This window comes from Microtus pennsylvanicus, chromosome 1 (assembly GCF_037038515.1).
Source record: "Microtus pennsylvanicus isolate mMicPen1 chromosome 1, mMicPen1.hap1, whole genome shotgun sequence".
NCBI classification, from domain to species: domain Eukaryota; kingdom Metazoa; phylum Chordata; class Mammalia; order Rodentia; family Cricetidae; genus Microtus; species Microtus pennsylvanicus.
In genome coordinates, this window is record NC_134579.1 from 165376585 (window position 1) to 165403107 (window position 26523).

General features: G+C 44.7%; 1 protein-coding gene across 3 annotated transcripts in view; it reads left to right on the forward strand.

Annotated features, from left to right (window-relative positions):
* The window catches only part of Afg1l (AFG1 like ATPase), a 160743-nt gene that overhangs the window by 12602 nt on the left and 121618 nt on the right, over positions 1-26523 (forward strand). For 2 of the 3 annotated variants that reach the window (XM_075944655.1, XM_075944665.1), the window contains exons 2-3: positions 10869-11092; positions 23380-23431. In XM_075944655.1, coding sequence (XP_075800770.1) covers positions 10869-11092; positions 23380-23431 — 276 coding nt within the window. The remainder of the gene's footprint in view (positions 1-10868; positions 11093-23379; positions 23432-26523) is intronic. The other variant, XM_075944676.1, reaches the window with a different exon arrangement.

Below are 26523 nucleotides of genomic sequence, written 5' to 3' on the forward strand. Positions count from 1 at the left end.
CTCACATGTGTGATCTGGCACACGTGCATCTATGTGCACGTGTGTGTGAGAGAGAGACAGAGAGACAGAGGAGACAGAGGCGGGTCAAGGTAGTTTTTACATATCCCAACTGTCTTTGAACTCTAACATCCAGCTGATGATGGCCTTGAACTCCTGATCCTTTAGCTGCCTCTGCCTCCATAGTGCAGGGATATGGCTCTTTCCATTACAGTGTTTCATATTTATTTCCACATGTGGTAGTCAGGATCTCTTTATCCCTTCCTTCTATGTGTGCGGTAAGTGTCTGTATAGCATGCGCAGATGCCTGTTCCAGAGAGAGGGGAGGCCCGAGGTTCTGTAGGGTGTATGCATTTCTTTCTACCGTGTTTGGAGAAGGCGTCTTTCACTGAACCTGGAGTTCATCTGGCTAGAGAGTTTTTGGGATCTGCGGGCTCTGCCTTCTCAGCGCTGGGGTTCCAGTCTGTACCCACTCCATGGGTTTATGTAGCTGTTGGGGATACTGACTCAGGTTCTCATGTGTCCAATGGAGCCATCTCTATAACCCCTCCAGTATTTTGTAAGAGTTTAGGTTAGGATTTTGGTGGAAGTCTTTATTCTTGTAAATAAATTGGAAATAATTGATGATTTATAATGTTTTATGTTGCCTTTCTATAATATGCTTCTGTTTTCATATTTTGCTTATGCCTTTGTGAAAGATTTTGATGTTTTACATATAGATCTTAAATATTGGTTGATACTATTAGGCTTTTTTTTTTTCTGAGACAAGATCTCACTATTCAGTTCCTGGCACCTCATTCCTTTTGATTCCAGAGCTACACTGAACTCTGTGTCCACACTCTTGTGTTTCTGAGCCTTCTGGCTCCCAGTGCGCCACCTCCCTTCCTTCCCCTGGCTGAATTCCTTTGTCCCTTTGATCTCAATGGAAGTATCACTTCCTCGCTCCCCTTCTGTAACTTCCTGATCTCGGCTGCTATCTTTGGCTCTGTGATCTCACAACCTCTCTCCTTCCCCTTGCTGCAGACCAGTGTTTCCTTAGAGTCTTTGTTCAAGTTTGTGTTTTCTGAGGGTACTGTCAGTCAGTCTCTTGGGCGCAGTTACAGTTCACATCTAGCTTAGCCTGGTTTGTATTTGCAACTCTGATCACAGAGCTTTGTACCCTAGACACTTCATTTCTCTAGCTGTTTACTGCTTAAATACATTCTTCTGATGTTTTTTTGTAGCACATTAATAAAAACCTCTAGGGGGGCTGGAGAGATGGCTCAGTGGTTAAGAGCATTGCCTGCTCTTCCAAAGGTCCTGAGTTCAATTCCCAGCAACCACATGGTGGCTCACAACCATCTGTAATGAGGTCTGGTCCCTCTTCTGGCCTGCAGGCATACATGCAGACAGAATATTGTGTACATAATAAATAAAAATAAAAAATAAATAAATAAAAACCTTGAGTACACACCTTTAATCCCAGCTCTAGAGAGGAGACAGCTCTCACACACAGTCTTCATTCTGAGGTTCCTGAGATTCTGAGGCAGGGTCGCCATTTCGGACAGAGGTAGAGGTAAGAGCCAATGGCTGGCTGTTTTGCTTTTCTGACCTTTAGGTTGAACCCCAATATCTGTCTCAAGGTCAATGGCTTTCTCTGTCTCCTCCAGCAGGGCAGGGCCATAGCTTAAGGAGGGGCCCAGTGAGACTTGAACCTCGGTTGCCTGGCTGTGACAGATAGGAGCAGTCTGTCGTCTGTAGTATTGGTGGCTTTAAAGAGGTGACACCTGTGGGGCTTCCCACACTCAGTTCCGCATCCCGGCTGGGCTTCTGCTTTCCAGACCTTTCAGTTGTTTTAGTTTTCTCGTGTGAGGAAAAACCATCTCCCTCAATTTTGTTGTTTTTATTTGTTTTGAGAAGTCAGGCAATAAGAAATCATTGTCTTGTGGTTTTAGTTAGTTATTATGAATGCTAGCTTTCTTTCACCTTTCAGAATTGCTTAACTCATTTCTTAAAAAAATATTTAAAATTTTGCTTTGTTTTGTATTTTGAGACAGGGTTTCTCTACGGAACAGTTCTGACTGTCCTGGAACTTACTCTGTAGACTAGGCTGACCTCAAACTCTGCCTCCTGAGTGTGGGGATTAAAGGCGTGTGCCACCACCGCCCAGCTAAAAAATATTTTAATTTTTTTTTTCTGCTGTGGGGATCAAGACCAGGATGTTGTGCAAGCACACTTTGTGCCACTGACCAGTGGTTCCAACTGTGAGTTTTAATGTGACTCCAAATGCTGATTCTTCAAGACTGAGTCTCTTGTCGTGTGGCCTGTTCTTCATGGTGCCTGGCGTGGAGTCCACACTGTGGGAAGAAAGCCTGAGGCTGGTCAAATGAACACAGAGCATGTAGCTTTCATGCTGTATGTGTTCACCTCTCATAACCTGTTGGTTTCTTGTTTCTTCAGGGTGTTTGGAAGGGGAGGGGTCTCACTGTGTAACCCAACTGGCCTTGAACTTTGCCTCTGACTTTGGGTAGCCTTAACTTTTAAAGCTGGGGTTACAGACACCTGTCAGTCCCAGGATCTTCTCTTCTGTGTTGTGTGGTTTGAATAGGAATGACCCCTATAGGCTCATATTTGGATGCTTGGTTATTAGGGAGTGGCACTACTTGACAGGGATTGTGGGTGTGGCCTTGTAGGAGGAAGTGTGTCACTGGGGGTGGGCTTTAGGGTTTCAAACTCTCAAGCCAGGACCAGTGTTACTCTCTCTTCCTGCTGCCTGTGGATCCAGATGTAGAACTCTCAGCTTCTTCTCCAGCGCCATGTCTGCCGCCTGTGTGCTGCCTTGCTTCCTGCTGTGATGATAAAGAGTAAAACCTCTGAGCTGTAAGCCAGAACCAGTGAAATTTTTCCTTTATAAGAGTTGCCATGGTGCAACTTAAAGGCAGTGGTGGCACACGCCTTTAATCCCAGTACTTGGGAGACAGAGGAAGGTGGATCTCTATGAGTTTGAGGACAGCATGCTCTACAGAGTGATTTCCAGAGCAGTCCCAAGCCCACAGAGAAACCCTGTCTCAAAAAACAAAACAAAACAAAACCAAAAAAGAGTTGCTATGGCCATGGTGTCTCTTCACAGCAATAGGACACTAACTAAGACATGTGTGTTTTTGTCTGCTTCCTTGTGGTTCATGATGCCAGTTGAAGTCAAACTGGCACAATAGGAGATTATTCTGCCATTTTTCTCAGGTCTTTGGGCTGTACATCAAATCTAGGGCTCACAACACTTCACACTTGATCAACTTACATGCAAAATCCACAATTTGCCCAGCTCTCAGATCATTATTGATTTTAAATTCTCCAGTGTTACCATGCTTCATCACCAAAGTTAGGAATCCATTGATGACTTTGGAGCAAGGCCTACTGAGGACCCCAAGTTTGCCAATGCTCTTGAGAGCATCCACCAGGACATTCATGCACACCTTCATGGCAGAGAGGAAAGAGGGTGGAAGGAGGGTCTTAAAGCTTCATCTCTCTCCTCTCTCTCTTCCTTCTTTCTCTTCTCTCTCTTTTTTTCCTCCCTCCCTCCTTTCTTTTGTTGAGGTGGGGGGTCTCTTCATGTTACTTGGGCTGGCCCAGAACTCCTAAATTCAAGTAGTACCCCTGCTTTAGGTTTCCAAGTAACTGGGGCTGTCAGTATTCACTAGCTAAAACCTGAAGGTTGGAACAAATTTCTGACATTTCTTGAAGGGAAGATGCTTATTTTCTGTTGGATTTCCTTTGTTGTTGTTTTTATTTTAAATTTTGTTTATGTGTTTTTATGTCTATGAATGGTTTATCTGCATGCATGTCTGTGCACCAAGTGTATGCTTGCACCCTGTGGAGGTCAGAAGAGAGAACTGTATTTCCTAAAACTGGAGTTACAGACGGCTCTGAGCTGCTGCTGCTGCTGTGTGTGTGTGTGTGTGTGTGTGTGTGTGTGTGTATGCGCTGGAAATTTAACCTGGGTCCTTTGGAAGAGCAGTCGGTGCTTTTAACCACTAAGTCATTTCTCCAGCCCCCTATTTGATTTTCTTGTCTAAGGTTCTGAATCTGCAGTGATAATGAACCCTATAAAAACCTTCTCACTATTCATAGGCTCGGCAAATCCTTTGTTGTTCACGCCAGCTTGTGGAAACAGTGCCAACCATGCTGCATGGCATACGTAAAGATTATGATCGTCTTGTATGTGGCAGCTTCCATGTTTCCTTTCATATTCTTGAATTGCCATAGCAGTCCAGGTGTCCTGACTTCATAGGAAAATAGTGAAGGCAGAAGAGAACGAATTCCTGTCCTGGACTCCATTTGAAGAGATCTGGGGGAGACAACAGAAGCAGACGTCACTGAGCGTCACTGAGGGAGGTGACCATAGGCTGTCTGCCAGGGGGAAATGACAGGGAAATGATTGAGAGCCCAGATTGTTTTCTGAGCAGGCTAGAAAGACAAAGCTTATCCAGAGCCAAGCTAGTGTCACTCCTCCCTCTGGACTCCTGGGTGCAGGTCCTGGCCATGCCACTTCCTACTTTGGGAATGTGGACCAGCTGCTAGGCCTCTCTGAGCTTCAGTTTCCTCAGTTGTCTTCTTTTGAGACAAGGATTTATGTAGTCCAGGTTAGATTGTGCTCGCTATATAGCCAAGGGTATCCTTGAACCCCTGATCCTCTTGCTACCACCTCAAGTGTGAGCAACCCAGAAGTTTCCTTATGTTTGAAGCTGGGACAATGCATCTACCTCACAGAGTGGCTGTGAAGATCAAGTGAGTTGGTTTATAGTCAGTAAAGGTTAGTGGTTGTGGGTGCTGCTGTTAACTGTGTGGTCTCTGGCAGTTTACTTGGCCTTCAGTGGTACCCTAGTTTTAATCACTTCTCTGTTTGTGCACCACCCTCGCCCAACATGTAGCTGTGATGACAGGCGTGCACACTGCACCCCGCTCCGACTAAATTGTACAGCCAGTGAGCTATGGAGTATAGTCTTGACGCTTGGTTTGCGGAAAGCGGTGAGAGAAGATACAGCAGTGAAGTGTTAGAGCAACACGGACTTTTGTGAGCTGCTAAGAGTCTTCCATTTTTGTCTGTAAATTAGTGCATGGAACTTCAGAATGGCATTTCCCCACTGTCCATTTGTAGTACAATAAGACAAATTAATACAAATCAAAATAACATGGTAGCGACATCACATAATTTGTGTATACTGGTGTAGTAACAGACTTAATTTAGTGCAGCTTTGGAGGAGCCTTTTGTATTTCAGTTTATACAGCTGCTCTCCAGGGCTAAGCTGGCCCGTCGCAGCCTTGAGCATCTTGAAGAGCGAATCTGCTGACTGGCTGAGCAAATGCCAATTCCTTAGTTCACCTTCACTTTCTCTGTTGATAAAAGGAGAATGTATACACACGAAGTAAAGATAATAATAATAATGGCAAGTAATAATAAAAGCAGTAAAAGATGCTAAGCTTTCGGGAGCTGGGTGCTCTGTCTCCTGGCTTCCCTATACTCAGCCTTTAGAAGGGAAATAGTTTACAAATGTAAATGGAGATCGATGAGCCTAGGAGGCTGCTGAATTAGGTGATGATGTGCTCTGGGGGCCTTGTCAGAAGCCATCTCTTGAAGGTCTGTCAGCACAGGCCGGGAGTGAGCAGGATGTGACCAGTGGCTGTGACAGGAAGGGAGGAGGGCATATGTCCCACAACAATGGGGCTCAGGATGCTTTGTTGTTATTTTTGATGTTTTTAAAATAGATGGGAGTTGAGGGACAGAAAACTTGGTGTGGTCGCACACTGATAATCCCAGAGTCTAGAAGACAGAGAGAGGAGGGGGACTGTGAGCTGGAGGATGGGCTATGCTACATAGTGAGACCTTGTCTCAAAACAAACAGAAAGAAAGGAAAATACTAGTAGGAATTAGAGAGGGAAAGCTGATGAGATGGTACAGGGGTTGTTTTTTGGGGGGAGGGGCCTGATTGATCCAAGAATTGGTCAATGACTTCCTCTCTCTTCTTCCCCAATCCGAAAGGGCTGCAAATCTTTCTAAGCTCCTCTCTACTGTTTCCTGTCTCTCTATATGTATCCTGGGTCCTCCAAAACCTCCATGGCTAATTCTGGTCAGCCAGTCTCTAACTGTGCTCCTGATTTAAGGTTAAACTTTACTGGCAGCGGTCTCAGAGTGTCAGTGAGATCAACTAGCCTGCAATATTCCCTCCCCCCTCCTTTTTTTTTTACCTAAGTAAAAAAGGAAAGGTTTTAACTCTAATGTAGTAAAACTATATACAATAAAATCAATTGTCAGGTAAGAATAACAAAAATAACCTTAAATTTGTATCTATATACAAAAAAACATACCAATATAAAATATTTAAGACTAGTAGTTGCTCTTTTAGTTTAAAAGTAGATTCAATAACCTACCATTTTATCCTATCATTTCTATATCCCCCTTTTTTCTTTACAGAACAAGATTCCTGAATCTAGTCTTCTTTGTTTAGTTTCTTCCCTGACCATGACCAATAACAGCAGGCAACCAAACTCTAAATAATGATAAACACTGACTGATCCCAAACCACCCACCCTATCTCTTGGGAATATGGGCATTGTGTTCTTAAAATTACCTGCTGTTGTCTGGGGGAGATGGCATCTTTAGGAAACCCTAAGAAAATTGAGATAATGGTCAAGTTCTGGGAGAACTAGCCGTTGTCTGGTCTCGATGTGATGGGAAAGTGCAGGGCTTATTTGAAGCCCTGGCTGGAGTAGTTATGAGGCTGGACCATCTTAGCTAACAGCTTTGATGATGTCCTGAGCAGTTTGTAGTCAGAAGCTGACTTTTGGGTGATGGTTGTCATCTTAATGGCATTATTGCAGTCCAGGTGGTTTGTTGGTGCAAGTCCTCATCATCCTGGAGACCTCAAAGATCACTGTAGAAATAGTCATGGTTCACTGCAGAAAGCTTATATATCTGTAGAGAACAGCAGAAACAAACGTTTTGGAAGATTTATGAAATTTTATCCTGTTAGATATGTGCCATTCAGTTAGGTCACTTTACTCTTTTTCTTGGGACATTTTCTCTAAATGGTTCTTCCTTCTTTAAATGTTTCATTTGTCCGACGGGCTTTATATTCCTTAGTTGGATACTTTTTTTCTCCTGAGTCCTGGAAGAACTAGATACAAAATAATTCTAGAAAATTACAGCTCTCAAAGTACTTTGGCAGTGAGGTTGGCTGACTGGTGGAGGTGGAAGGATACTCATTTGCTATTAGTATCAACAACAAGGAGCAAGAGACAGACAGCTCAGGAAGCTGCCTGCAGCAGCCTAGTTTTTTGTTGTTTGTTTGTTTTTTTCCCCAGCACAGTGTTTGTTAAAGAGACTTACAAAGACAGAAGATTCGAAAATACCTAGTGAGGGGTAGTGATGCGCACTTTTGATCCAGTTCCAGGGAACAGAGGCGGGTGGAGTTCTGTGAGTTCAAGGCCACCCTGGTCTGCAGAGTGAGTTCTAGACACTTGTGGAGGTCAGAAGACAGCCTGTGAAAGTGGGTTCTCTCTCCTTCCACTGTGCTCTTCTAGGGATCAAATACCCATCATCAGGATCAGTAGCAAGTGCTTTTGCCAGGTGAGCCATCTTGCTGGTCCAGCATAAGGTTCTATGGCTATGGTCATATAGGTACCTGCTGCCTAATAGGTACCAGAATTTCTGATTGGATGAAGGAAAATAGATATTCAGTAAAACAACATTGTTTGTAGAGCATCACTCTTTACTTTTTTGGCTGCAATGATCACACACACCCCAACTCTACCCCCACACACAGTCACTTGACTATTGTCAAGAACCAGTCTTGCAAACAGGCATTTCCATGCATAGCATCCTTAGGCCTCTTGTGTTAACCATTGCATGCTGTTGGTTCTCAGTGTGATCTTAGAAGGCAGGACGTGGCCAGGGGGCTGATGGGAAATGGGAGTTACATGGATATAGGTGTGCTTCTCTCTTCCCACCTTTCTTTAATAAATTGAGAATTTTAAACTTTATTTATTATTGTATATGTGTATGGTATGGGCCTGTACATGCCATGGTATGTATGTGGAGGTCAGAGGGCAATTCACCTTCCACTTTTCTAAGGGTCCTAGGGAGCAAAGTCAGGTCGCCAGGCTTGCAAGGCAAGTGCCTTTACTCACTAAGCTATCTTGCTAGGCCTAAATTGAGTGGAAGATTTTGTATGTAACAAAGTTGGCACTATGAAAATCACTCAGTGAACAGAATGTCAAAGCTTACAGCAGGTTGCTTTTGGTTTTGTTTCTGGCTTCTGCACTTTATGAAACAACCTCCTCTGCCCAGCCCACTTGAACAGACTGAAGTTTATGGGACGCTGTGTTCCTTGATTCTAGAATTACAGAGAGCCAGTTAAGGGCACTGGATAGGTTGCAGTTTTGTCTGTTGGCACAAACAGAATGTTGATGGGGTCACATTTGCGTTGGTGGAAGGTATTCCAGGTAGTGATGATGGTAAGGTAACCAGAGGCAGGGGAATAACTGCCACAACCAAGCAGGAGATAGTAAGAGCCCCAGGAAGGGTGGCGTGTGAGGAAGGGGAGAAGGGAATGGATGTAGCATCGAGTATAAGGAAAGAGGTTGTAGGACGGAGGAAAGAAAGCAGTGTTGCTCTGGGCTTTCCTAGTTGGTTAAGCTCCAGAAAATTATGAGACTAAAAAGAGTATTTTTCTTTGATTATGAGATTCTGAAACTTTTTTTAAAACATTTTTTATGGTTCATTTAACTTTTATTTTATGTGCATTGGTATGAAGGTGTCAGATCCCCTGGAACTGGATCTTCAGACAGTTGTGAGCTCCCGTGTGGTTGCTGGGAATTGAACCCAGGTCCTCTGGAAAAGCACTCAGTGCTCTTAACCACTGACTCCAGCCCACCCCCACCCCCTTTAGAGACAGGGTTTTTCTGTGTATCTCTGGCTGTCCTGAAACTCTCTCTGTAGACCAGGCTGGCCTCAAACTCAGAGATTACCTGTCTCTGGCTCTGCCTCCTGAGTGCTGGGATTAAAGGTGTGCGTTACCACTGTCCAACTTCTAAAAGCTTTTGATATCAACTACAACTTCAAGAATCAATTCAATGCTGACATCATCTACTGGGAATGAAGAGCAGATGCCCAAGTGAAAACCAAGTGGCTCCCCTTCATATGCCAGTCACAAATGGGTGCCCTGGTCCCCCATACCTCTGCCTGGCAAGCTATAGGTTCAAGGACTTCTTTAACCTTTCCCACCTCGGGTTTGCTAATTATCTAGAATAGCTCACATAACTCAGGCTCGTGACTCATTTATCATGAAGGTCCATTGTAGTAATATGGGCGGCGGCGGGGCTGCATCCCCAACACCCCAGCCGCCTGTTCGGCTAGCTTTTGCCCCGAAATAACAACACACAAACTGTATTCATTTAAACACTGCTTTGGCCCATTTCTATCTAGCCTCTTCTAGGCTAATTCTCACATATTAATTTAGCCCATTTCTAATCATCTGTGAGCACCGGTCTTACCAGGAAGATTCTAGCCTAAGTCCATCCTGGGTCGGAGCTTCATAGCGTGCATCTTCCCTGGAGCAGGGAGCATGGCGTCTCTCTCTGAGGCATTTGCTCCGGAGAGGAGAGCTGTCCAGTCTGAGCTCACTTCCTCTTCCTCCCAGCGTTCTGTTCTGTCTACTCCTCCCACCTATCTTCTAACCAATGAGAGCCAAGCAGTTTCTTTTTATTCAACCAATGACCTTCCTCCATCAGTCCATTCCTGGGAAGTGTAAAGGAAGAGAACACGAGGCAGCAACATCACCCTCTCGGCACATAGCGAGAAGCGCTCAGGTCTCTTTACTTATGAAATCAGCCTCTAGTCCTGCTGCCCGCCTCAGAGTTCTGTCCAAAGGGCTGGAAATTCAGTCTTCTACTTGTTCCATCTGTGTGGCCACCATCCCTGACCTGAAGCTTTCCAAACCAGAAGGGGATCACTATGATAACATAAGACACACCATTAATGGGATTCTTTTGTAAAAGATGTTATTAAAAGCAAAAGGATTGATTTATTGTTTTTTATTTATGTGCAGGTACGGATGCCTCCATTAGTTTATTCGTACCGTGTGTTTGTGGGTGCCTAGCCGGAAGGCATTGAATTCCCTGGGACTGGAGATCATTGGGAGCTGCTTGCTGTGGGCGCAAGAACTGACCCTCTTGAGTTAATGCTCTTAACTGCTGAGCTACTTCTCCGGTCTGCTTAAAAAATTTTCTTTTCTTTCCTTTTCTCTCTTTCTTTCTTACTTTCTTTTTTTTGACACAAGGTCTTACTTTATAACTCCGACTGGCCTGGAACTTGCTGTGTAGACCAGGCTGGTATCAAACTCACAGAGCTCAGGCTATGTCTGTCACTTGAGTCCTGAAAGCAAAGGTGTGTACTGCCATGCCTGGCCCCTTTAGATTCTTAAAAAATTAGATGTCTATGTGTATAACTATGTGTGAATTTGTCACTTGAGTGCAGTACCTTCAGAGGCCAGAAGAGGACAGCAGATTTTTTTTTCTGGAGATGGAGTTAGAGGCACCCACATATGGGTGCTGGGAATGAGTCTGCCCTGGACTCCTAACCACCAAGTCATCTCTCCAGCCCCTACTCGGAATTCTGAGGATTGGGTTTAGGAAGTCTTGACAAGAACTGGGGGCAAGGACCAAATAGCCTGTTGACCCCCCCACTCCCCTGGAAGATAAAGGCGGGAGGATCTGAAGCTCAAAGCTGTCCTCAGCTGTATAGGGAATTCAGCTGCTACCTGAGACCTTGTCTAAATGAAGGCACGAGCGAATGATGGATGGATGAAGTCTAAGCTTTTATATGTTTTTGTTTGTAGCCTACACAGTCCAGACATCTGAAAATGGACGCCCAACAGCCGCTTCCGAAGCCCATTCCCAAGCTTTTGCTGTTTGCCGTGGACCCCTGGATCACTATGACTTCCTGATCAAAGCACAGGAACTGCGGGACGATGGACATCAAAGAAGAGTCATTCAGTGTTTACAGGGGCTGCTGGAGGACCTGAAAGGATACAGCGCAGAGGAGGAGGGGCTCTTTTCAAAGGTGAGGGCCTACACTTTCTAAATGGATTCAGTGCTGGAAGGACAGACAGCCCTGCAGCTGCCTCAGCCTGGTGGATCCCCATTCCTGCCCTTTTGATGTTCCTTAGAGTTCTCTTACCTTCCCGGATTCAAACAGCTTCATAGTTACTCAATCGTGTAGCTCTGGCTAAATGCACCCCCACCCCATCCTCCCACCCCATCCCCCCACCCCATCCCCATCCATCCCAGTCCTCAAGCCTCCCCCTGGAAGGTGGTGGGAAGGGCTTGTGACCTCGTGTCTCCTCCTATCTTCCTTTGCTTTGCTGTGCCTCTGAGAGTCAGAGGTAGGATAATGTTGTAATAGGGGCGGTGGGGCTGCATCCCCGGCATCCGGCCGCCCATATGGCTAGCTCTAGCTTATGTCCCGAAATAATTACATGGAAATTGTATTCTTTTAAACATTGTCTGGCCCACTAATTTTAGTTTTTTATTGGCTAGCTCTTACATATTGATCTAACCCATTTCTAATAATCTGTGTAGCCCATGAGCTGGCTTACCAGGAATGATCTTAACCTGCGTCTGTCTGGAGTGGGAGAACCATGGCGACTGCCTGACTCAGCTTCTTTCTCCCAGCATTCTGTTCTGTTTACTCCACCCACCTAAGGGTTGGCCTATCAAATAGGCCTAGGCAGTTTCTTTATTAATAAGAAATCACTCCCACATCAGGATGAGATAGGGACGGGCGGGCAGGATAGGTCTCAGCAGCCTTCGTCCTTTGACAGTAGGTCCGCTTTGTTAAGGGACACGGTGGTGGGTTGCAGACGCCTCTCTTGGGGACTTTCATGGTGTCCCGTTCTCTGTCTGCCTTCTTATGACTGGGGAAACACCTCCCAGCCCTGCCTTTTGCTGAGACCTCTTTCCCTGCTCTCAGCCATCTTTCTCCCTCTCAGGGTGCTCTCTCTGGCCCACTTTCCGGGTCCACTGAGGCCACGGGTACATAAAGTTTAGTTTCTACAACTCCTGGAACGTGGAGTGTTTCAGTTACCCTCGATTTCTTCTCTTCTTCTTTTTCTTAAAAATCAAGACAAGGCAAACAAAACAAAAACACACATGTCTTTTGCCAGCATATTGTGTACCGCATGCCTGTGAGGGCCAGGAGGCAGCAAGACTCCCTCAGTTGGAGTTACAGGTGGTTATGTGAAGGCATAAGTCACAAACAATGCCACACCAGTTTGGGATTATGATTAATAGGGTGGTATTTATTTAAAGGGGAAAAAACTTACAGATGACTGTTCCAGGCAACAGCCCTCTACGCAACCAGGAAAGGAGTCTAGTCGGAGCAGGAAGAGAGTGAGAAGAGGGAAGTGGCCGCTTTTTTAAAGGGAGAGAGACCACGCCCCAATGGGCTGGTATCTCAGCAGCTATAGGTTGGAGGAGCGGGAGGACCTCCCACAACAGTTATGAGCAGCTGTGTGGGTGCTGGGAACCAAACCTAAGTCCTCTCTAAGAGTGGCCAGTGCCCTAAACTACTTTTCTAGTCCCTAGCCTGACCTTCTATGGGCAAGAAGAAGGCACCAGATTGGTTTTGTCCTGTATACCCTTATTTTTCTGAGGATTAACGTCAGGCTCACCCACAGGCTCTTCCGCACCCTGCTGTGGTAGCTGTGTGTGGAATTCCTCTTTTTCCTGGGGAGGGCATCCAAAGTCCTGACCTTCTCCTGAGGCCCCTCCCTACACTCCTTACCAAGCCAACAGCTTTCTGTCTTGATCATTTTTTTTTTTGGTTTAAGGTTGTTTTGCCTTTTTATTTCTTATTAATTAATTAGTTAAATAATTAGTGGACAGGGTCTTGCGGGGTAGACCATGCTAGCTTCACACTCTTACACATTTCTTTTCCTTTTGCTGGTACATGGTAACTAAACCCAGGACCTCACACATGCTAGGTAGGTACCAGGTACTCTAACCACTGAGTACCAGGCATGCACCACGGTGCCAGGGCTCTCTATCTTTTTTTCTTCTAAAATAACCCGTGTGGACGTGAATGTCTCCTGGGGATAGATGGAATGCTTGTCTTCTGTTTTCCTCTGCTCTGAGCTTTTGCTGCAATTTAGCCACAATAGGAAAACCCTGCATCCCACAGGGGAAGTCAGCATCACCAGAGGGAAGCATCTTTAGGTGCCACAGAGCTGTACACCTGAGAAGCTAGTTTTACCGTAATTGACTGGCCACCATTCTGTTTGTTCTCTGGGCAGATGTAGAAAGGTTCCTTTTGGTGCACTTTCCTTTACTTCTCTTGTAGTCCCAGGAAAATGTCTGCAAATCCTACACTCTCACACTGAAATGGAGCCCCTCCTTCGCCTGGCCACGCTGGCTCTAGTAAACAGTTGAAGAGGTTCAGAGCATTGTCTCTGCCCCAGGAGCAGCGGACTGTGAGGAATGAGAGCTTGTGGACACGTTGTTACCAAATAAAACTTACTACCAGGTTAATCTGACACATTTAATGTATGCATAATTGTTATTGTGCTGGGAGGTAATTAGGCATAAATGATAAGTAGTTCATGTAAATCACTATAATTAGAATTACTTTTACACAGCCAAATCAAGCGTTTCTGGAGTCAGGGAGGGAGAGAATTAAACAGCCTTCGATTCTCGTTCTCCATTAATCAGGGCCGTGCAAGCCCTGGGTATTTTCATCCTTTGGGAGGAGACTTAGCCTGTTTGTAAGGAAGCTCAGCTCGGGTGTCCAAGTGTAGTCACTTTCCACGTATCAGTACTTTGCTCAGCGATGGACTGCATATGCCATGGTGGATCTGGGACGGTCTTGGCTGAGAACGTCTCACCCGGTGATGTCATAGTTTTAGCAAGACGCTCTGGTTTGTGTGATGATGTGCAGGCAGCTGTGTGAAAATGTAGCCCCTACAGTTATGAACTGTGCTTTCTATGTGGGGATGGTAATAACCCATTACATGTCCATGTGGGGCACATGCTAGGATAGCTGTGACAATATGAGCTGTGAGCAGGGAGGGGTGGCGCGTGCCTTTAATCCCAGCACTCGGGAGACAGAGACAATGGGTCTAGAGGCAGACCCAACGGATCTAGCTTATTTTCATTCTTTCTCCCTCTTTCCCCTTCTCTGTATATGTGGCATGTATGTGTGTTTGCATGTGTGTGTGTGTATGAAATGGTTAAAGGTCAGTGGCTTAATTAGGGTTTCTGTTGCTACAATGAAACACCATGACCAAAAAGCAAGTTGAGGAGGAAAGGGTTTTTCCAGCTCACACCTCCACAGCACAGTTCATCATTACACAACAGGAACTCAAGCAGGGCAGGATCCTGGAGGCACGAGCTGATGCAGAGGCCATGGAGGAGTGCTGCTTACTGGCTTACTTCCCATGGCTTATCCAGCCTGCTTGCTTGCTTGCTCGCTTCCTCCCTCCCTCCCTCTCTTTCCCTCCCTCCCTCCCTCTCTCCTTCCCTCCCTCTCTCCCTCCCTCCTTCTCTCTCTTTCTCCCTCCCTCTCTCCTTCCCTCCCTCTCTCCCTCCCTCCTTCCCTTCCTTTCTTTCTTTCAGCTTTATTTATTTTGTATACAGTGTTCTGCCTGCGTGTGTGCCTGCACGCCAGAAGAGGGCACCAGATCTCATTACAGATGGCTGTAATCAACCATGTGGTTGCTGTGAATTGAACTCAGGACCTCTGGAAGGGCAGCCAGGGCTCCCAACCTCTGAGCCTCCCTCCCACTCCTCAGCCTGCTTTCTTATAGAACTCAGGTGCCCAGGGATGGCACCACCCACAATGGGCTTCTCCCCCATTGATCACTAATTGAGAAAATGCCTTACAGCTGATCTGATGGAGGCCTTTCTCAAGTGAGGCTCCTTCCTCTCTGATGACTCTAGCTTGTGTTGAGTTGACATGAAGCCAGCCAGCACAGTCAACATTTGGTGTTTTCCTCTATAGCGCTCCATCTTTTATTTTTCAGATGAAGTACAGATGACTAATGCAATGCACTTTTGAAAATTCCACTATGTTTTGTTTTTTTTTGCATTGCGAGTGGGTTAACACATGGAGTCAGAAAATAACCTGTAGGGGTTGGCTCTTCCCTTCCGCCGTGTGGTTTCCAAGGGACAGACTCAGACCATGGCTTCCACAGCAAAGGCCTTTGTTTACTGAGCCATCTCGCCAGCCCTCCACTGACTGGCTGTGCTGGCTGGCTGGTGAGCCCCCAGGAGCCCTCTGTCTGTACCCCTGCCATAGGGTTACGGGGGCATGCTTCCTCATGCTCCCTCTCCATGTCCGGCTTTTTACATGGGTGCTAGGGATCTGAACTTAAGTCCTTGTGTTTTCTCCACTGAGACATCTTCCTGGCCACAGTTCTTTCCCTGTCTTTCTGCCATTCATATTTTTACTGATTTATATATTCACTCATTAATTTAACCAAACTCAGTATTAAGTGGCACCTTCCGCAGGATAGTTCCTGCTAGGAGTGTTGAGAAGGGTCAGCCCCTCACGGAGGAGAGGGACTGACAGGCAGAGCATTGTGGGTGTAATGATTTAATCCCACCCACTCTTCAAAGATGTTCTACGGAGCTCTTTCCAGCTGCCTCCATGGTTCCTGTTGCTGATGACTTTCTATGCAGCTGGCATCCTTAAGGGGCCTCCAAGATATTATATTCCTTTAACAATATCAAGCTTTTCAAGAATTAGATTTTTCCTTCTACGAGTTTCTGTTTTGAAATTACTTTTTGTTTGTTTATTTATTACATCTTCTGTTGTGATACATGTGTGAACGTGCCAGGCTGCACACGTGGAGGTCAGAGGACAGCTTTTGAGAGTTAGTTCTCTCCTCCTCTGTGGATCCCAAGCTTGGGGACAGGTGACAGGTGCCTTTACTCATTGTCCCATCCTCTCAGGCCTCAGTGACTTCTCTTCTCCCCAGCCCCCTCTTTCTTGAGATAGGGTCTGACTATGTAGCCCTGGCTGCCCTGAAACTCACTGTGTAAACCAGGCTGGCTTTGGGTGGTGCACTTCCACCACTGGCTTCTTCTCTTCCTTCTCCTCCTCTTCTTAGATTGCATCTGTTTATGGTGCATATGTGTGTAGGTATGTGGGGGGGTGCTCTGTAGAGGTCAACCCATTCTTTCCTTCTACCATGTGGGTTCTGGGGATTAAAATCAGCTTGTCAGGCTTGGTGGTAAACACCTTTACCTGTTGTGCTATTCCCAGCATTTAGAAGGTGGCAGAAAGTGCCTAGGGGATTCAAGGTCATCCTGAGCTATCTGAAGCCCTGCTTCAACAAACAATCAAACAGATAGGCAAATAAACAACAAACAGAAAAGAAACTCTGAGCTATTTGCATACTTCCATCTTCAGTGGAGTGTTCAGAGACCAGCAACTGAATGTGTGTTTCAGGATGCACTGCCGTGACTGTGCATAGCTAGCTTCCCTGGGAGATGCTAGCCGCACAGTTTGGAGGCACTGCAAGACCATGGTGATGGAGGCCGCCATGAAGCTGTCCTGATTTGCTTTTGCCCCACTGAACCAAAAGGAGTCCCATGGGCTTTCCCTGAGCCCCATGTTGCCTAGACACTGGGTAAGCTTGCAAGTGAAGCAAAGGAGTGTGGTATCTGTATACAGTTTCCTCCCTCATCCCATTTGCCACACGGATATGCCCAGCATGTGCTGCCTCTTTGTTTCTTGGATACAAGCCTGGCTGTATAGTCCAGGTCTGCCTGCCGCTGCCTCTCAGGTGCTGGATCAAAGGCGTGCACAATCACACCCAGCCTTCATGACCCTCTGCTGTTGCCCACACGTACCCTGCCACGTACTTTCTTTTTTTGGTCTCCTTGAGCCTGTAGAGTCAAACTCGAGGCCCAGCATAACGTAGGTACTTGATGCTCAATCCATGCCTGTAAAATGGATGAAAAAATAAGTAACAAGACCCTCATGGAAGAGGCATAAAATAATTCTGTGCTGATTTGAAGACCGTTGTGGTCGCTCTCTGGGCTTGTCCATGTGTCAGTGAGTTCTGGTTTCTGTGTCTGTCTCTGGGAATGAGTCCTTGTCAGTAGTTGTAGCTAGTATAGAAATGCCTGGGAACCCAGTGTAATTCTCCAGTTGAGAACCCTTCAGAGTTCAGAGCAAGAAGGCGTCTGTTTCCATTGTCTTAACAAGTTCCTGATTGTTTTGATGATTATGCTCACGTTCTGGCTGTCCCAGTAACTAGCGGGAAACAGGAGCCATGCTAGAATCAGAGTAACAAACAGGATCTAGAGACCAGGAGGATTTGCTGGAGAATTGCCTCTAGTCCCTTGTTTCCTGGTGGTGCATAGGGGTACCTAAAGGTACCTTTGTTGGACTTAAGGTCCCAGCACTGGGGAGAGGGAGGAAGGAACATCAAAGTTTGATGCTAAGTTGGGTTACCTAGCAAGACCTTGTCTTAAAAAAAATCAAAAATCATTTATATCTGTGTATTCTGCTAAACAGAGACTGAGCAGGTTTTGTCTCGTGATATTGTCAGGCCGGTCTCCAGTTCTTGGCCTCCAATCCTTCTGCTTCAGCATCCTGAGGTGCGAGAACTATAGGTGAACATGATCAGACCCAGCCAGTCCCTCCCTTCCTCCCTCTTACCCTCTCTTCCTCCCTTGCCTGCTTCCTTCCTCCTTTTCCTCTCCTTCCCTCCCTCCTTTCCTTCCTCCCTTCCGTCAGATGCTTTAATCTCACAGTTTATCAAATCAATTTAAAACCCAAAGACTGGGAAGCAGTGGGTAGAGCAACACACTTGGGGCTGTATCTGTGCAAGAGGAAAACTGTGTGGGTTTGAATGTCTGAACTTGTCAGGTCCTGTCATTCTGCCGCAGCAGCTTTTCTCCATGACGACATTAAGTCAACAGCACTGGGTTTGAGCAAAGGGGACACACACGCTGAAGGTGTCTGGGGTGGCTGATACATCCCTCTTCTAGCTACGGCCCCTTGGCTAGCTTCTAGCTGCTGCTCTGTGAGCCATTTCTTGTGTGTGTGTTTGTAGAATTTGAAAGCCTCTTTATTTAGCTACTTAAATAGGCTTAATTATACTAGTAAACCGAGCAAATTGATGTACTTTAGGTTAGGAGGGTTCTTTTGAAAATCAGCTAAAGCCATTAAAAAAACATTTTCATTTACAGAGAGTTTATGGATGCTAACATATAGTTCTGTCTTTTAGTTTTTCAAGATCTGTAGAAACCTGAAGGATACACTTGTATCGGAAGGGGCCCACGTGGAGACTGCTGTGGTGCCCGTTTCTAAGAGCTGTAATTATGCTCACATCCCAGCTGGAATCATTGTCTCGGATTCTGCCAACAGGGAGACAAGAATGCAGCGGTGGGGATGTGGGGAGAAGCAGGAGCAGTAATATCCCTGCATTTTACACCAATTGAAAACAATACTTTTATCTTAAGAGCAACACCCTTGTTATCCAGTTGTCCTGATGGAGACTATGCTGGAATAACGTGTGGATAGTCCAGAAAGGCCGAACCATGCCTTTTAACTGAGAACATTTGTGAGAACCACTGGGGATCATTATGGGTAGGATTTAAAAAAAATTTTTTTTTGAGACAGTGTTTTGCTATTTAGCCCAGACTAACCTTGCATTGAGATCCTCCTGCCTCTACCTTTGGATGCTAGGATTGTCTGGGTACGGCATATGCCCAGTGTTTTGGATCATTTTTTTAATGTTAACAGTTTAATGAAATGGAGAACAAAGGATAAGACTTACATGATTAAGTGTGAATACTTGGGATGATCGCTTTGAGTTTACACCAGTTGAAGCAAAGGAACAGTGTTGAACGTAAACATCCAGCTCATCAACCGCAGGTGGACTTTCCCTTGTTTGTTTGTGGACAGGAAGTTCAGGCTAGTCTTGACCTCACTATGCAGCTAAGGATAACCTGCAATTTCCACTCCTCCCTCCCTCAAGTGCTGGGACTGTAGATTCTGTTTACCATGCATAGCTTGATTTTTAAAAATAACTTTTAGAGCCAGGCATGATCGTGAAGCCTTTTAATCCTGGCACCCAGGAACAGAGGCAGACAGATCTCTGTGAGTTGGAGGCCAGCCTGTTCTACAGAGTGAATTCCAGGCAAGGCAAGACCAGGGTGAGACTTTTTACAAATTTCTGAAGAAAGAGATTGAAAAAACACTAGAAAAATGGAAAGACAGCCCATGTTCACAGATTGGCAGAATTAATATTGTGAAAACAACCTTCTTACCAAAGGTAATTTACAGATCAATGGAACACCCATAACATTCTTTTCTGGAACAGAAAAAGACCCTAAAATTCATATGGACCCAGAAAAAACCCTGGAGAGCTAAAGCTACCCTGAACACAAAGAACAATGCAGAGGGATTGATTGCCTTTCCAGACCTGACGGTTCCTTAGAGAGCTGCAGCCATAGGGTAATATGGGACTGGCGTAAAGCGGACTTGTAGACAAATGGAAGAAGTTAGAAGAGCCAAGCATGAGCATGTAGAACTCCAGCCATCTCATACTCGAAAAGAGGCTAAAACACTGGAGAAAAAGAAAGCATCTTCAGCAAATGGCGCTGGGAAAAGCTGATGATCATGCAAAGACGAATGAAATTAGGAGCTGTGTCTGTCTCTCCACACAAAAGTTAACCCCAAGTGGATAAAAACGAAAATCTCCATCTGAAACCTGAAACACTAAGATTGCTAGAAGAAAACAGGCAGTGCCCTAAGAGGTGACTGGAGAGGTGTGAAAAGGACTTCGTGAATTGGACTCCCTTAGCCCAGGAATTAAGGTCAACAATTTAAACATATGTCACAGTATTTGTCTTTTTTCCTTCTGTTTTTTTGTTTTGTTTTTGCCTTGCTTATAAGATACTGCACTTCAGTATTATAAAAACAAATGAGCAAGAAGGTATGTTTGAAGGTGCTGACGAGCCGCAGGGATACATGAGAAGTATAATTTGCTGTGCCATAGCTGCTGCAAAGGAGTGGGCGGGTTTGGAAAGGCAGGCATGGTGAGATTAGGAAGTGTGTCTTTGTGTCTTTTGTCACGGGAGGGAGACTGAAAGGATGATCCCAGAGGCAGAGCTGCAGCTTCACACAGGAAACTGCAGGACTTCAGTCCCACAGGACACCTCCCCTTTCTCTCTATGAAGAGGTGGGAGCCATTGTCTGAAAGTGAGTGGGGAAGGGTAGGTTAGTGTCAAGGGGGCTGAGAAGGTTCCAGAAGACCTCTGAGAGAGCCTATCTCGAAGTTCTTGACTGCATTGTTGCTATGTTGGTGTAGAGTTCATCTGTAGTACTAGGGATTGAACCCTTGGACTTGTGCACGCTGGGCTATTGCTCTGTTGCTGAGCTAGCTAGAACTCAGGGTTATGAAATTGCTTGAGCTCACCAACTATATTGTCCAGATTTTTTTGGAGTTAATTATTTTCTGTGCATGAGTGTTTGTCTGTCTGTATAGTTATCACACAATGCCTGATGTGTAAGGAGGCCAGAAGAGGGGGTGTTGAACCTCCTGGAAATAGAATAAATAAGTGGTTGTGTGCTGCCTGCCATGTGGGTGCTGGGAACCAACCAGTCTTCTGTAAGAGCTGCAAGTGCTCTTAATCGCTGAGCCATCTCTCCAGCCCTCCAACTCCACCATGTAATTTTTAGTTTTATTACAGTATGTTTTTATAGTAATTCTTTTTATTATTAGCTGATATTTATATATAATATTTATATCATATAGGTAGGCGTATATAAAAAAATGCATCTATGGGGTTCAGGACAGTCAAGGTATAGAGGTCCACTGGAGGACCATGTTTCCTAAGGCTAAGGGAGGACTGTTGTATGTGACATCATTTGAGGGGTCTGTGAGAGGGCTCAGTGGTTATATCTGCTTGCTGCCAAGCTTCATGACTTGAGTTTGATCCTCAGGACTCACATGATGGACTGGGACCACAGACTCTCAACATATATGCTATGAAATGCACATGCCCCCTCCACCCATACACCTATAAATAAATAACTGCAATAAGAATTTAAACACTCTGCTTAACCTTGATTGGTAGAAGGTATCTAGGTCTTATTTTTATTTCTTTTCCTTCCTTCCTTCCTTTCTTCCTTCCTTCCTTCCTTCCTTTCTTCCTTTCTTTCTTTCTTTCTTTCTTTCTTTCTTTCTTTCTTTCTTTCTTTCTTTCTTTCTTTCTTTCTTTTTGATACAGGGTCTCTCACCAAGTAACATTGGCTATCCTGAAATCATGTAGACCATTGCTGGCCTCAAATTCAAAGAGATCAGTCTATCCTGAGTGGTGGGATTAAAGGCAAGCGCTACCACACCCAGCCTGGTATCTAGGTTTTAAATTAAGTTGTCAAAAGTTACCTATTTTGTTTATCAACTTTCGTGGTGGTGCTAGGGACTAAATGGAGGGCCATCCCCATTCTACCACATAGCTGCATCTCATCTCTTAGTTTTTTTTTTTTTTTTTTTTTTTGGAGACAAGGTTTCACTGTGTAGCTCAGGCTAGCCTTGAGCCTCCAAGTGCTATGCATACCTAGCAGTATCTCCTTACCATTAAGGTACAGTGCAGGGCCTGGCGTAATGGTGCAGGCCCTCAGTCCCAGCAGGCAGAGGCTGGCAGAGCTTTGTGATTTTTAAGGCTAGCATAGTCTACCTAGAGAGTTCCAGGCCAGCCAGGGAACTGTGAGACCCTGTCTCAAAAAGCAAAGCATACCCTTCCCCCTAAAACTTTACCAAACCAAACCCAAAATCAAGAATATTTAAGGAGAGGAGTAGGAAGTGAACTTGGTCAAAATAAATGGTGTTAAATTTTCAAAGAATTAATAAAATATATAGAGCAATGTAGCATAAATTACACATGTAACATACAAAATCTGACAGCGTTCTCTTTCTAAAATATATTGGATTCGTGAGTAGGAAAGAAGAAATAAGTGCTCCTTCCTGCCTGTTTAAGTACTAACACGGAGTCCCAGTCATTACTCTGGCGAGAAAGCGTTCTGTCCTTGACCTGCTCATCCCATCCTCAGGGCCACATTATAGAAACTGAGCTCTTGTGCAGCCCTCTGCCCATCTTCGTTGTTTTTCTAACTTGAATTTTGTTTACTTAGTGGCTATTGTGTGTTGTGTGAACAATGCTAGAGAAGCTATTCCAGGCGTGGTGGCTCACATCTTTAATCCTAAAACTGAAGATCTTTATGACTTTGAGGTCACCCTGGTCAACAAAGCGAGTTCCAGGCCAGTCAAGGCTTTGCAGATTGTCTCAAAAGAAAAATCAGAAACCAACTGCAGCAAAAAAAATTATCTGTGCAGAATGTGATGTGTTTAATAACTCCAGTTAACAAACACAGAATATTGCTTTTAAAAGATTTCTAAAATGCAGAATACCCTGAGAGATTATTAGGTTTTATGTTAGGTTCCAAACTTGACATTGTTCTAAAATTGTTTAAGAGTGTGTCCTTTTTATTTTTAAAGCAAGTTGAGAATCTGGTTACATAAGGTTTCACACAAAAAAGAAAGAAAGAAGGACTAAGAGATGTTGGCAGGAGTGGAAATCTATTTTTGGCTTAGACTTAACAGTGACTTGCAGGGAACAGGAAGCTATGCAGTTGTTGGAACCAAGGTGGAGAAGATCTGTTTGCCTGTACCAGGGTGTGGCCCATATCAGGAGATAAAGTTAGTGGAGTTAGAACAAGTCCATGGGTTATAAAAACAGAAGCGAGAGCCTTGTGAATTGGATTCTGAGTTGAGCTTTCAGATTTTCCTTTTAAATCACATGTCTGGTTGCGAAGTATAGGCATTCTCCTGTCTCAGCTTCCCAAGTGCTGGTATACAAGTGTCTGCCACGATGTTAGCCATCTTTAACTACTTTTATTACACAGCTCGGTGGCAGTAAATGCTGACATAATTCTTACTCCTACCTGTCTCTTCATGTTACACAAATGGAGCTCTGATTTCCCAAACAATAATTCCTCACCTCCACTCTGCCCCGGCAGTTATAGTTTATACTTCTCATTTGGTTACTCTGAGTACCTCATAGTATTTTGTCTTTGTGTGACTAGCTTATTTTACAACACAATGTCCTCAAGACGTATCCATGCTGCAGTCTACCAAAAAACAAAAACAACCCCTCCTTTTGGAGGCCGGACAATATTTTGGCTTTGCAGACTTTCACACCAAGTTTTTTTCTACTTTTGTATATAATTGTCCCCTCAATGTTCTATATATAGCACAGCTGGGAACTTTATGTGTTTGATTATATGTAATTCTTTTCATGATAGAAAATTTGTAATTTGTTCTTAATTTGCAGCTTTTTTCAAGGAACAAGCCTCCAAAGGGCCTCTATGTTTATGGAGATGTTGGTAAGTGTTGAATAAGTCCTGGGGGCCGGCAGGAGCTTCTTCTGCTTCCACTTGGGGACAATATATAGGATAAAAATACAACTATTAATCAATCTCAGATATTTTGCATTGGCATGGATTTTGGCATACTGATTTAATTTGGTTACACTGTATATATGTTTTTACTCTTGTTTAAAGGACTTTTATATATTGGTACAAATTTAAGGAAATTTTTGTTACAATACACTGTATGTATGCGTCTACTCTTATTAGGATTTTTGTATATTGATATCAATTTGAGCTTGTTTTTGTCACAATATATTGTATGAATGTTTCTACTCTTGTATAAGGTATGGTGTCTATGCAGTTAATTAAAAAATGTAAGGTAAAATTCTAGTTTTTAAAAGCTATTATGAACTATTTAGGATGATCAAGAAACACAGGTCAGTAGTTACTCATCTATAATGATTAAATCTGTAGATATGCTAGGTATGTTTTCCACATCACATAGAGATATATTTTAGATAGATAGATGGTCTTCAAACCTTTCAAATACCTACAGAATATGGCATTTAAAATGTTTTGTTAATGTAGGCTTTTCATGACAATTAGAAACATCTGCTCCTGGCCGTTCCAATTTACTTCAAAGACAATGGGCATTGAAGAAACTCCTTATGGAGTTTGCTTTCAACATGGCAAGCCTAACTATTTGAGCAAGAAACTGTTCTTGCCTGGACTGGTTGACAGTATGTTGTATTAACTGGACATATAGGACCCACAGGAAAGTGATCACTGAACTTTGCCAAAACGAGACAATGTCCTCAGCTTTCACCATGGCTTCCCCTAGGTTGTGGCTAGTCATGTGAGCATCACTGCCTCAGTCTGCATGAAGTGAGGTGAGATGACCTGCAGGAAGGTATCTGTGGCTGATTGCACAGTCAGGGTCTCAGTAGGGTGCTGTTGTCTCAGCCTACTTCTTTGTAAAATTAAGCTTGTATTTTTTGACTTTTTAATTTCCACACCGTTTTTTTTTTTTTTTTTTTTTTTTTTGGTTTTTCGAGACAGGGTTTCTCTGTGGCTTTGGAGCCTGTCCTGGAACTAGCTCTGTAGACCAGGCTGGCCTCAAACTCACAGAGATCCGCCTGCCTCTGCCTCCCAAGTGCTGGGATTAAAGGCGTGTGCCACCACTGCCCGGCTCCACACAGATTTTTATTCATAATCTAAGTCCTTAGAGCCAGTCCTTAGACCTGGCTGTTGTTATTACCCTCTCCCCCCACCAACAGGGTCTTACTCTGCTCCCTGCACTGGTCTCAGTTTTGTGGACGCAAGTGCTCCTCCTGCTTCAGCACCACCCAGCCTTGCAGCCTCCTTTAAATCAGTTAGTAGATGCGTTTGGGCATTAGTGGTAGTACATCCTTGATCTCCTAGTTCTGTCCATGAGGTGGCCTTGCCTTTCCTTAGCTGCTAGGCTGGTTGTGAGTTTTGAGGTGATGTTCCTTTTCCTTTACAGCAGGTGCTCAGCACTTCTCAGTCTCCTGCACCCTGGGCTCTGCTCACATCCTCCTGCACCCGGGGCACTGCTCACGTCCTCCTGCACCCGGGGCGCTGCTTACTGCCTCCCGCACCCTGGGTGCTTCCCATCTGGCCCTGGCCAGCTCTTGTTCTTTGGGAGAGCATTGCACTTCCTGTACCTCCACTTTCATGTTCAGTCATTGCAAGCATCTGTTCTCTGTTGTTCCTATTACCTTAACCACTTAACCGTAAATGGAGGTGGTTGGTAGAGACTTCCGCAAAAGGGCTTGAAAAGCAAGACTTGTAAAGGTTGCTCCCATAGTCTAATTGAATGGAGATACAGTTTGAATAATGCGTCTGAGTTCTTGAAAAAACTAGCCCTCGAACGAGATGCAGACCTTCAACCCCAACACTCAGGAGGCCAAGGCTGCAGGAGTATGAGCTTTAGGCTATGTTGTAAGCCTTGTCTCAAAGAAAAATGAAATAATGAGGAGGAAGAGGGAGGGGGAGAGAAGGAAGGAATTATCTGGGATGCTCAGTGTAGGCTGGGTACATGCTATTGGTTAAAATACCTTTATAGCAGAGGGGAAGAGATACAAACCTTGAACTAGGAAGTGAGATAACTTGGTGGCTAGAGTCAGTTTAGAATACTCAGAAAAGGGTAATAAGAAGTTAGCTTCTCGTTTTGAGGACTCTCAGCTAGAATAGCCTCAGAATGCCACCCCAAACTCATATTCTTTATCCATTTTAGACTTGAGAAATAGGTATTAAATCTAGCAAGGTTTCCTGGGAAGGGGGGCACCAGCTTCCTAGCACCCCATGCTACCGCTTCCTATTTCTTCATTGCCTTGTGCTTGGTGGTGCCTGCTATATTATATTCTTATTCATAGATGGGTTGAGATGAGGGCCTTGGATGCGCCTTATATCCAGGAACCTTCACAGGGTTGGTATTTAAATTGACGGATTAATGTTGTAGTTCAACTATTTTTGTTAATTGTACTTAACTCATCGCATTCAGAGGCCGAAAGCTGTATGGTAATAATCTGAGCCTTTGCTCTTGGCTTGTAGTTGGTTCTGTTGCAAGCGCTTGACCAAAAGACACTGTCAAATCAAAAACCCATTCTCATCTCGAAGAGAATAAGACATGGTTTATTCTGGAGCTAAATGAGCAGCCAGGACTTAGAAACAGATTCAGGTTCTGCAAACACCAGATTCCACCATGGAAGTGCTGACATGAGATTCTAGTAGTCGCAGAACAAAGGAACTGCAAGTGACATTCATTGGTGGGTCCACAGGTCACAGCCAAGCAAGACAACTGCTGTAGGTTTGAGACAATGTCTGATAGCATTCTTAGGTTTTGGATTAGTGATCTGCTAATACGTTAAAGTTTTGACAGTCACAAGGATGTTAGGTCAGATGCAGGGTGGGCAATGGATGGCTTTCAGAGGGACTAAAGGAGCTGAGGCAATCTGTCTCTGGTTTGTAGCATTTTAACTCTCCATAATCTTGAAGTTTAGTCATTTGGCCTTGTAGAATCTTAAACACAGGTCCAGCCTTTCCTCCTTCCCACCTTCCTTCTCTTCCTCCCTTTATTGGGTGGA